The sequence below is a fragment of the Tenrec ecaudatus genome, chromosome 2, assembly GCF_050624435.1.
Source record: "Tenrec ecaudatus isolate mTenEca1 chromosome 2, mTenEca1.hap1, whole genome shotgun sequence".
Taxonomy (NCBI): Eukaryota; Metazoa; Chordata; class Mammalia; order Afrosoricida; family Tenrecidae; genus Tenrec; species Tenrec ecaudatus.
In genome coordinates this window covers 76,209,471-76,221,832 of record NC_134531.1, presented here as the reverse complement: position 1 = coordinate 76,221,832, position 12,362 = coordinate 76,209,471, and the positions used below count along the sequence as shown (strand labels likewise).

The following is a 12,362-nucleotide window of genomic DNA, read 5'->3' as shown; positions in this document are numbered from 1 at the left end:
GTCTATAAATAGTTCCACATCTGTGGACATTCATGAGTGTTTGTGTTTGATGGGGTACAACACCCTGGCCCCCAAATCTATTTTTGGTATTCTTCAGGGTCTTTGTTGCTTTGCTAGCCTTGCTGCTCTGTTGTACACACTTAGTGTTTCACCCTGGTGTGGTGGGGTCAGAACAGGCACAATCCCATACTGTGTCTCCAGTGTTGTCCCTCGTAGCACTATGAGTCAATGAGGGACTTTGTGTCTTATGGTGGGGCTGGCCCTATGGACCTCTCTGTTCATTGGCTGCTCCGGGCAGGAAAATCATCCTCTGGGCTTGGTGGGCCAAGATTTCTTCCACTCTCTCCCCTTCCCTCATTTGCTCCTGATCAGTATCATTGATTTCTATTGGTCATACTGCCTGAGAAAATTTCTCAAGTTTTCTCTAGGTAGAGTCAACTTTTTTTTAGAAAAGGATCAACTAATAAAAATTTTAGGTTTGCTAGTCATATGGTCTCTGTTGAGACTTCTCAACTGTGCCACATGAATGAATGATTGTAGCTGTGTTATTAATAAAACTTTATTTGCAAAAACTGCAGTAGGCTGGGATGGCCTACAAGGGAATAGTTTCTCAGATATGTACTATGGAGCCAACTATTGTTTCTTTCACTCAGCATTGACTAGGAAGTTTTATCTATCTTTAATATTTTAACTTTAAAATATATATTTAAAAAAACAACCAAATAAACTCACTGCCATCAAGTTAAAGTCAACTCATAGCAACCCAATAGGACAGGGTAGAACTGTCCATGTGAGTTTCTAAGACTGTAACTCTTTGCAGGAGTAGAAACCCCCTTCTTTTCCCCAAGATATATAAAATATGTAAAATCAGGACCCATCTTCTGTCTTGAAGAACTGTAAACCTTTATAGTACAGTATGAACAACACTGTAATCAAAGTAGTTAGAGAAGACTTCTTAGCGAAACAACAATTGAATAAAGATTCTGAAATAATTGCTTCACATAAATTGAAGATTTGTTATAATGATAAAAAAAGATTCTGCAAAATGAGTAAGAAATTGCCTAGGGACAGGGCAGTTAGGTATTAGTTCCTATCTAATGTCAGTTGCCCAAATATTTGTTATAGTGTACAGTCTTTCGTGTACCTTTCTATGTATAAAATGTTTAAAGAAGCACTTCTAAATACTCTGAAACATCTTTCACATAATGTAGTAATGATAATGTTCTGATGCTTGTCACTAAGTATTTGTTCATCACACACCATTGTTTTTGAATTTTTATAGTGTTTACTCTAAAATATTGAGTGACTTTAAATGTGTTCCTTAATATTGTTATACTGTCTCAAAAGGGACTTGGTAAGCAAATAATACAGTTTACTTAAAACATACTATTCAGTTTAAAAATAGCTTATATGTAATAAAATCCTGAGGTCTCAAGAGAAGTCTGGATTTCCTAAAATAGAACATAAAATAAGCTAATTATGCCACCTGTTTAGACAAATACAATACGTGGCACAGTAGGCTTGAAAGCTGAAACTGCAGAATGAGCATAAAATGTAGCTATAATATTCCTGACTAGAGAGCTTTCCCAGCATCTGTGTACAAATCACCCACACCAACATTAACATGAAAAGGCAGCCGCGAATCAATTATGCCTTAAAGCAGTGGCTCTCAACCTTCCTAACACCGCGATCCTTTAATACAGTTCCTCGTGTTGTGGGGACCACCAACCATAAAATTATTTTCATTGCTACTTCAAAACTGTGATTTTGCTGTTATGAATCAAGTGATCCCTGTGAAAGGGTCATTTGACCCTCAATGGGACCGTGATCAATGGGTTGAGAAATGCTGCCTTAAAGTAATGAAGGAAAGAAACACTTTTAGAGAAAAATAAATACTTGCAACAAAGAAAATTTTGAAACATAATGGTTCTTTGCTGAGCTAGACATTGAAATTTATTATGAAGCTACAGTAAAATTTTAGCTTAAGAACAGGGTATATTGGGAAGCCCCGGTGGCTTAGTGGTTAGGTGTTGAGCTGTGATCAGAAAGAGCAGGGTATATCAATAAAAATAGTTCAGAAAAATTTAAATATACAAAACTTTCCCTTGTAGGGAAAACCCTTCAGAAAATACAACAAATTAGAAAAATAAATCATCCTTAAAAACTGATGTTTGTAAAAAAAATTTTATTAAGAATTACCAAAAAATAATTACAAATAGTAACAATAAATGTATAGCTATAACTAGAGTCCATACCCAAAACAGAATTCACTGCCATCAAGTCAATTCTGGCTCTTACCAGCCCTAAAGGACCTAATAGAACTGTCACAATGGGGTTCTGAGACTGTAACGCTCTAAAGCCTTCTTTTTACCTGGGAGCGGCTCATGTTTTAGAACTGCTGGCCTTGTGGTTAGTGGACCTACAAGTAACCATTATACCACCAGGGGCCCTTTAGAGTTCATACAGATTAAATTAAAAAAGTACACACCCCAACAACTAACATTAACTAGCAAAAAAAGGGGGGCATAAAACAAAAGTCATATTTAACAAACCAAATTCATAGGGACAGGTGGCTAGGGAAAAAAGAAAAGCTGATACCAAGGGCTCAAATAGAAAGTAAATGTTAGAAAAAGATGGCAATGTATGGATATATTTCAAGAGCTGTGAAAGTCCCCAATGAAATGAGCTTTACAAAAATAAAATAACAAAAACCAACTCACTGCCGTCAAGTCAGGTCAACCCACAGCAAACCTACAGAACAGGGTAGAATTGCCCCTGAGAGTTTCGGGCACTAACTCTTTACCAGAGTGTAAAGCCCTGTCTTTCTCCCACAAAGCAAGTGGTGGTTTCAAACTGCCGACTTGCAGGTTATGTCCAACGTATAAACACTACCCCACCAGGGCTCTGTAAAGTAGCATTGTAACTGAAAATTAATAGGAAAATATGATACTTTTAACCTATCAAAGTGTCAGTTTATTTTCTTTCCATGATAATGGCAAATGCTGATTAGGAATAAAGAAAAGCACAGTACTTTCAAGCAGGGATGGCACTCTAAAGAGACAAACTGCTGCACGTGAAACTTGCACTTAAATAAAATGATGCTAAACCAAATAGTGCCAGAGATTTTTTTTTAATGAATAGTAGTGATTGTGTATCAACAATGGATGTTATGTATGGATTGTGATAAGAGTTTTATATGAGTCCTTAATAAAATGATTTTTTTTAAAAAACTGTATCAAGTAGCCATGGACATTTTTATATGGCACTGGGTGGGGAGGGGAGGGAAGAGTTAGAGGAAATGCAGGTAGGGATGGAATGAGCCAGAAAGGTAAGCTGCCCTAAACAGTACAGCTCCTTTCTTCTAAAATGTTACCGGTTATGAATCTCTACACATGATATTACACGTAGAGATATATGTATGCACATACAGGTGTCTAGGAAAGATGTGAACACACCATAATCTTTATATCAATAGTAGTCCCCTTAAACTACTAGGCTATCAGGCTAGTTATCTTTATAGATATTTAAAACAAAATAAACATTCATTGTCCAAAATATCCAGCATGGATAATTTTACTTACCTTTTTGAGCTTTAGCTGTTATTTCAAAATATTTGACAGTAAGATCTTGAATAGAAAGCACAGCCATGTGAGCTTTCCGCTGCCAGTCAGCATCTTCTTTTTGAAGACTCTCAATTCTCCGGGGACCAAGATAATCATTCTCCATAGAAATCTTTAAGAGACCAAAAAGGAAACAAAGTTCCTTTCTTTTATTCATTCCTCAAACACTTATTGAATGTCAGTGCTAACAGAAGCAATGGTAATACCTAGTCTAATGTAGATGTTTTTCTACCAAACCATTAATCTACCAAAAAATAGAGAATTAACAGTGATGTTGAAGATATTTGATATAGCTTTCTGTTCATACAAGACATGAAAAATTTTGTACTTTTTCTTCCATCTATCCCCTTTCCTTTACTAAATACATGAACACACAAACACATATGAGAGTAAGTTTAAAAAGTATTGTTACCAGGGTTCCGGTTCATACACGCATGGGTTTATTCCAAACAAAACATTTAAATATGTCTCTGCAATCAGTTGATGGATGTAAACAAGTTGTCTCTAATACTCGTCTTAATCTTGTTAGGCTGCCTTAAAGTACGTTCCCTAAAACACTCTGTTAATCCTGAGTTCTGTCTGTGAGTTCTGTGTTGCCAGAGTGCCATGGGAGGATTGCATGTCAAATTGGTAAAGAGAGTGATCTGTCTTCTGGCAATAAGGAAGCCAGAAGAGATCAGGTATGGTCCTCTGTCCATGCCGTTTTCTCAGGAGGAAATCTGCTGTGTAAGTTAGATGCAAGGCAAAGATATCAGCTTTGAAGATCATAGCATTTTAAAAAAATCCCAAAGGGGTAATATTTATAGATTTTTTTTAAAAAGGACACAGCATAACCATGTGGGCTTAACAGGAAGAAATGATAAGAAAACTGAAAAGTGCATTGGTGAGAAGGTCAGAAAAGTTATGTCAAGAAATTTCCCCCATCACAGTAATGTTCCTGTTCACTCTGTGAGTAGCAGTAACTATCTGATGAGAATTCCATTTGAAAACCTTACTTATAACCCTTATCTTGTCCCTTCAGACTTTTTTATTCCCAAAACTCAGAGAACATTTTGACGTGCTATAAATTGAAAGATATTCTCTCGTGAAATATTAGATATATGGGAATACCGCCTCTTAGTGTATTGACCCAGAGGGAGATGTTGCGAAACGGCAGCTTCACATTTTGCTATTTTTCTTTAATAAGGATTCCTATGATTTTGTAAAATATTTAAATCTCCCTCTTGTTTTTAGACTACATAATTTCATAGACAAAAACATGAAAATAGTCTTGCAAAGCGTATATAAGGCATATATACCAAAATGGTAACTTTGGGGTGCAGAGATAACATGAATTTCCCCGCTCCTTTTTTCCTAAGTACACTTTCAAGGTTATGATTTGCACCAATAAAATAACTGATGTTAAAGGACTGAAAACTGAGATTTAAACACCGATAGTATATTAAAAACCAGTCTGCATACCAAAATAATCTGCATATAAAAATTACAGGTAAAAACCCTAACTATGTATTATTTAGAACTAACAACTAAAACAAAGGACCAAAGGCAAGTTGAAAATTAAATAGGGAGAAGTGACATCAATGAGTTGGTAGAATAAGAAGCTCCACATTCTTGTTCCCTATAAAGAAATATTATTTTAGGGGAAAAAACCTCTTAGAACCAATTTTTTAGTATTTTGGATAATCAAAAGATTTATAACCATGAGACTGTATCCCAATTCTCTTGCTATAGTTAGCCTAATTCACACCAAGTTCTCTTTGTATCCCCATCCAAAAGACACACCCCACCACCCTACCTCTCAGTTTCAAGGATTTTTATAACTTGCTGCATTGCTCAGAGCATGTATCTCAATTCTCTTGTAGTTAGCCTAATTCACACCAAGTTTTGTCTCCCCACCCATAACACCCCCTTCCCCCCACACACACACAGGTGTGAGCGTGCTCTTGGGGATTTTTATAACTTGCTGCATTGCTCAGAGGGAACCTCCAGATAACTCTGAGAATCAACTTGAGATGCTATTTTTGCTATCTGATTAGTCAACAGAGATATCCTGTGTCTGGCCTAAGACAATATTGTTCTACTTGCTCATAGTCAACAATTACATCACATGATTATTCAGAAACCCAAGTTAATGTAAAGCATTTGTATATGACTCCCCATGGTGTTAATCCTTATTTCAAATGGGTCATTATCAAGACAGTCTGTGTTGCTGTTGGTCTCCACTCTGGTGTCACCTTGGCTCTGCTTCTTCAGGGTGCGAATCCTTATTAGAGCTAACAAGAATGCTGATTCAAGAAAAGGCAACTGAAAAACAGCAGGAAAGCATTTTTTTTTACTTGTGCATACCCTAACCTCCCCACAGTTCAGTGGTGGGCCTGAAGACAGCAGTCCATACTTCCAACAGGGATCACTGGTTCCAGAGAGGACAGAGAAGATCTGAACTTATTTACAAAGTACGGAATTTCTCTGTTTTTACATCTGTGAGAAGGATAAGAGACTGAAGTAAGGCTTTTGTGTTTGTTTCATTCATCCTTCTTCGATGTCATGTAGGGTAGAAGTATGTAATTAAGTACTGCCTAAAACACTGTAGCCACCGGGGGTAAGAGTGCAACTGAGATATACAACATACCTCTGAAGGACTAAAGGGGAAATTAAAATAAATAAATTAATTAAAAACAAAGGACAAATTTTCTTTTAGAACATGCAAAAAATGCTATATATACAGGAGAAGTCAGAAAGCTACACTCATCAGGGTAAGTTGCATGCTTAGAGAAGACCCAATAAAACCGAAGCCATCAGCGCTCAACCTGTGGGTCACGAGCCCTTCGTGGGGGTCAAACGACCCTTTCACAGGGGTCACCTGATTCATAACAGTAGCAAAATTACAGTTATGAAATAGCAACAAAAATAATTTTATGGTTGGGGGTCACCACAATATGAAGAACTATCTTAAAGGGTCGTGGCATTAGGAAGGTTGAGTACCACTGCCCTAAGCTGCCTTGGGCTGATCTCTAGAGATAATAGAAGCATGGTTAAGTATTGAAAAAGGGTCTCATTACAGAGCCAATCTGCAAATACTTAGGAGGTGTTCTTTCTCTACTCTTTGTTTTAATTTTACCTTACTCCTTTTTCAAATTCTTAACTTTCAAAGGTATTGCCAAAATACTAGATGAACATGTTAAATGAACATACTTCAGGAACTATATATGCCAAAGAATACTAATTCAATGTCATCAGGTCAATTCCAACTCATAGTGACCCTACAGGACAGGGGTAATCTGCCTCTTTGGATTTCCAAGAGTGTAATTCTTCATGGGAATAGAAATTCTCCTCTCCCTTCCATGCCAAGGAACCCATACTTTATTTTAAAATTGACATCATCTGTCCATCAAAAAATTTTAAAGGAGGAAAGCCCTAAGTAATAGTAATTGTAAGAAAATATTTCTAGAAGTACCATATTATAAATATTGAAGAGTCCTACTTTCAAATAAACATTATAAATCAAAGAGAAATTGGAAAGTATAGCCTATTTAAATGAGCAAAACAAAACAACGGAAACCATGGCTGAGAAAACAGGTATCATACATAAAAGCAAAGACTTTTAAAACTGCCCTTAAATATATTCATAGGCTAAAGAAAAACATGAACAAAAAACTAAAGGGAAATAGTGCATGAATAAAAGGGCAATATTAATGAAGAAACAGAAACTATAAAAAGAAATCATAAGGAAATTCTGAACTGGAAAAGTGTAACAGAAATCGAAAATCCATGAAGGGGGTGTGGGGCTCAAAAGCAGGTTGATTTGAGGAAGCAGAGGAAAGAAGGAATCAGAGATTGAAGAACAGAAAAATACAAAGTAAAGCAGAGTCTAAGGGACACGTTTTACAAGTATTGGAGAGGAGAAGGAGAAAAGGAGTCAAGGTGGTATAGTGTTACCCACTGGACTCCAATCCATATGGTCGGCAGTTTGAAACCACCAGCAGCTCCCAAGGAGAAATACTGGGCTTTCTACTTTAGTTAAGAGTTAAAGACTCATAAACTTACTGGGGATTGCTAAGAGCCAGCACTAACACCAAGCTAGTGAGAGGAAAGAGTGGGGAGGAAGAGGGATGGAAGAGATGGAAAAGGCAGAGAAACTACTTGAAAAATGCTGGCTGAAAGCATTCTAATTTGATAAAAAAACACTAATTTGTAATATCTAAGACACGTAATGATCTTCAAAGCGATCCACATTGAGACTCTTTATAATTCAATTGTCTAAAATCAAAGATAACCATAAACTCCAGCAGGAAGCCCCTCATCAAGAACACTGGATACTCACTCAGATTTTCCATCAACAACCATAGAAAACAGAGAACACTAAGATATTAAAATGCTGAAGAAAAGTCAACAGAGAAATCTACATCCTGCAAAAATGCCCGTCAAAAATGAGAGAGAACTTAAGATACCCCTAGATAAACAAAACCTGAGGGACTTCCTTACCAGAAGACTTGTTCTCCTAGAAATGCTAAGGACAATTCTTCGGGCTGAACTGAAAGGACAGTGAATAGTAACTCAGTTATATATGAGTTCTCGGTTCTCTCAGTTCTCTAGTAAAGGTTATCACGGGCAAAGTTACATTACTGTAGTGGCTTGTGTGGTGCCACCAGAACCAACTCAATGGCACTTAACAACGACATAACTATTTCCACAAAAAGATGTGACTGTCTGCTTCTGTAGGAATGGATAGCCCTAAAAACCCTATGAGTCAGTTCTACTCTGTCTTACAGAGTCCCTAAGAGTTGGATTTGACTTGATGCAATGGACTGGGTAACTTTCTTATGCCTTCTGTGATTAAAAAATACAGAAAGATTATAAATATATGTTACTGGGTGTTGGGAGCCAATAGCCATTAAGACCTTGGCCTCAGACACGTAGCAGAAACTTGGCCGCTTTCTAACAGCAAGGCTTTTATTCCTGCCCAACTTCGCCCCCACATTCCAAGCTACGTGCTCAGTAGCATGGGCAGTTCCGATAACTGAGTAGCATGGGCAGTTCCGATAACTGACCTTGTTGCCATTAGTCAAAGCACTGAGCACCCATTGAACTGCAGATATACCATATTAGGAACAGTGAGAAGTTCACCCGGTAAGCCTTGATTTGCATGCGGACGTCACCACGGACGTCTTTGAGTACTGTTGCGCACCCTTTGTACCTTATTGGGAACATGTGGCTGATTGGTTGTTGTACAGTGTGCTTCATTGGAATATGTGCCTCCCACTTCCTTATCTGTTGTGAATATATACCCCGAGTTTTGGCAAAATAAACGGGCTTGATCAGCACTTGTCTTGCCCCATGTCTCTGTGTCTTTCTTCCATCCAGGTTCGTTGCCCCTCCAGGTCACCGTGTGAGGGTCTCGCTGGACTGTGGGGCCAACAAGAGCTTGTGTCATGTTGTCCCCCTACTGGAGTAGACTTCAACAGAGGGCAATTCGGGGGTCACATGGCGGGGAGGTAGTACTGTCTGAACCCCCCACAGCAGACTGAAAAAAGAAGGGAACAAAGCAAAGCTACGAAGCCTCTGAAAAGCCCCCCCAGGCTGGGAGTTTTGAGAATGATCAGGGCAATGAATGTACAAATATGCTTTTATACAATTGATGTATTATGAACTGTGATAAGAGTTGTATGAGCCCCTAAGTAAAAAAAAAAAATCAATAAATTTCAAACAAAAAAATGTTGCTGAGATGACTAGATTTCTACATGTCAAAGAATGAAACCGGACCCTCGTACCATACTAAAACATGAGCTTCAAAATGGAACGCACTGATCTAAATTTCAGAGCCAAATTCATAAAACTTTTAGGAGAAAGCATACAAGCAAAACTTTTTGGCCTTGGATTTAATGGTGAATTATTTATGTGCGACACCAAAAGCATGAGCAAAAGAACTCCAAAAAGATAAATGGTACCATCAAACTTAAAAATAGAATTGGCCGGCTTCTGTGCAAAGCACATGGTGGCACCCCTCTCTAAGATAACGCAGTTGGTGGGTTCAGACCCTCGCAAAAGCAGCAAGATTGAGGAGCAGGCAACTTTGTCAAATGCAACTTAGAGGTGAAGGATGATGACGACTATCCTTGGGACCAAACTGCATGAAGATCACTAAACATGCTAACAGTTCCAGGGTTCTGGAGTAATGGGTAAACTACCTATGCCTGTTAACTCTCATACTACCATTAGATCTCAGCTCAATTACTATTTCAGGGATGTCTTCCCTGACTCCTTGTGATAAGCTACTGTATTTTTAGAGCATTAGATTTGTGGAGGGCTGTGGCTTATATTGGGAGCCTTAAATCCATTTCTTTGAGTCAAAATTACTCAATAGAGGTGAGTTTGAGACACAGGTTCACCTTCTACGAAGTTCTGACTCCTGGCTAGCAACTTGAAAAGCTTTACCCTCGAGCAGTGTGTATTTGAAAACAGATTATTATGACATTCCTAGTCACTCTCAGGAACGTGTCTGGATGTGCTCTTAATGGTAACTAGGCAAAGTTTAGACTGCTTTGGTTGGAAGACCCTGGCCCAATCTTGAAGACTTTCTAATGCACAAGAATGTAGTCCCAGGTGCAATGGTGATGCATTGGTACTGCACCAGACCATGATTTTGTGACAATTTGCAATTTTCTGCATGTCCTGTTTAAGTGGCCATGTTTCTACGAATCCATGGACACCATTATGATCTTTGGTGATGATTTCCCTCATCCTGATGCCATCTTGGTCTTGTTTAAGACTTAATGTGTCTCTACAAATTATATTTGACTTTGGGGGTCTCTCTTTACCTGTAGCTTCAGCTTTTTCTTTGTAGTAAACTTTATTTTTTTGAACTTAAAATATTGACTGCTTCTCCTTTGTAAGTACACAAGGTTCAGAGACAACATATTCTGTTAACATGGTTTTTTTTTTGTTAAATATACATTCTTTTGCTTTTCAGTTGCACACAGCAATTGAGCAATTGGAAGATTTGACTTTTATTTGTTCTTGATGAAAAAAGATGAACAAAAATATATCTTGAATGATTGAAATGAACAAAGATGAGAAGATATAAGCATTGTGTGTAAATAGTTTTCCAAGAAAATCAATTATTTTGGGTTTAAGTTCATAGCATAGACTCTCAGAAAGGGCTTTTTCTCTTGGTTCTGGCTCTTCAGCTTTTAATCTTCAATTGCGTGACACGTTTATCTCTCCACATGTCTGCTCACTTCTCTGTGCCTAATATTCCAATTTTATTATTACAAACACAAACTATACTGATATATATGGCCTGGATTCACAACACATACTAGGACATAATTCAGTCCTTAACAAAAAGTAACAATGATGTTCACTGCAACATTGTTGGAAATAAAGAAAAAACTAGGTCCTGGATATCTAATAATAGATTATGGTATACTCATAAAATAGAAGTCCATGTAATGATAATAATGATCATCATGTTTTTAATAACTTAATACAAAATGTATTACTGATGCCATGGATTGTAGGTGATTTTTTTTTCCTGTTCAAAACCTCTCAATTTCCAGATTCTCATTACTGAACACATATTGCCTTTATAATTACAAACAAGGGGAAAAATACGTTCACCTCTTCTTAGGTTCACAAGTCATACCAACTAGATAAATTGAAGACCCATTATCCCACAGGTTTAATGTGTCTACCAAGCAAACAATGAGCTCATGTGTTCACATGAGGCCAGCAAGAAACAAAATCGAAAGAGTTACCTTTTTCCAGTGTGTGTGGGAGAAAGGGAGATATGGATCAGTACATAAATGACTCCCTTCGTAGTTAAGAAACAAAACTATTTGAGTGCTGTTTCTGGAACTATTTAAAAACATAAAAACTGCTGAGTGAACTACCCAAAAAAAAAACACCAAAAAACCCAGCACCAGCAGCAGTAATTTGGACTTGTGATAAATTTATTTTGACTGGGTTTTTTTTTAAGTTCTCAGATGATTATTATGCCCTCAATTTTATGTTGCATGTCGTTATTGTTTTAATTCATATTCTCTACTTGATCTCTAAGTTCTAATCTAATATCCACTGCAATAGCTATATAAATTCATGATTAAAGGGTTAGAAATTTAACAGGCTGTAATAATGCCAGTGTGTAAGAAACACTGGGTTTTCTACTCCCATAAACAACTACCGTATATACTTGAATATAAGCCCACCTGAGGATAAGCCCAGGTACCTAATTATTACCTGGGAAACCAGAAAAACTGATTGACTCGAGTATAAACCTAGGGTGGGAAATGCAGGATGTGAATGAACATAGAGACCAGAGAGGGGAGCCACAGACACATCCTTACCAGTTCAGCTGCCTGCGTAAGTGAATCACTACGGGTGCTTTTATGAATTGGAGCCTTCCACGTCATAGGATGGCTGATTGGTTAGATGTGAGTAAACAAACATTCAAAACCCTGCAGTGTCAGCGGGGTTTTCAATGAACAGCAGAGGAACGGCAATCACCGGTGAGATGTTACACCTCACTGGGGTACCACTGACCCGTGTAATAAGCCGAACCCCAGATTTTCAGCACATTTTTTGTGCTGAAAAACTCGGCTTATACACGAGTATATACAGTACTATTGGAAACCCACAGCAATGACTCAATGGCAGTGAGTTTAATAATGCCAGTGAGAAATGGTCAGGGTAGAGTTGTTTATAAAGACATGTTACAAAGTTATTTCAGGTCTGCTAATTAATGTC

General features: G+C 37.6%; 1 protein-coding gene across 1 annotated transcript in view; it reads right to left on the bottom strand.

The window, feature by feature from the left end:
- JMY (junction mediating and regulatory protein, p53 cofactor) overlaps positions 1-12,362 on the bottom strand; it is a 95,497-nt gene that overhangs the window by 41,753 nt on the left and 41,382 nt on the right. Inside the window, exon 3 of the mRNA XM_075541209.1 lies at positions 3,582-3,732. Within this exon, the coding sequence (XP_075397324.1) occupies positions 3,582-3,732 (151 nt within the window). The remainder of the gene's footprint in view (positions 1-3,581; positions 3,733-12,362) is intronic.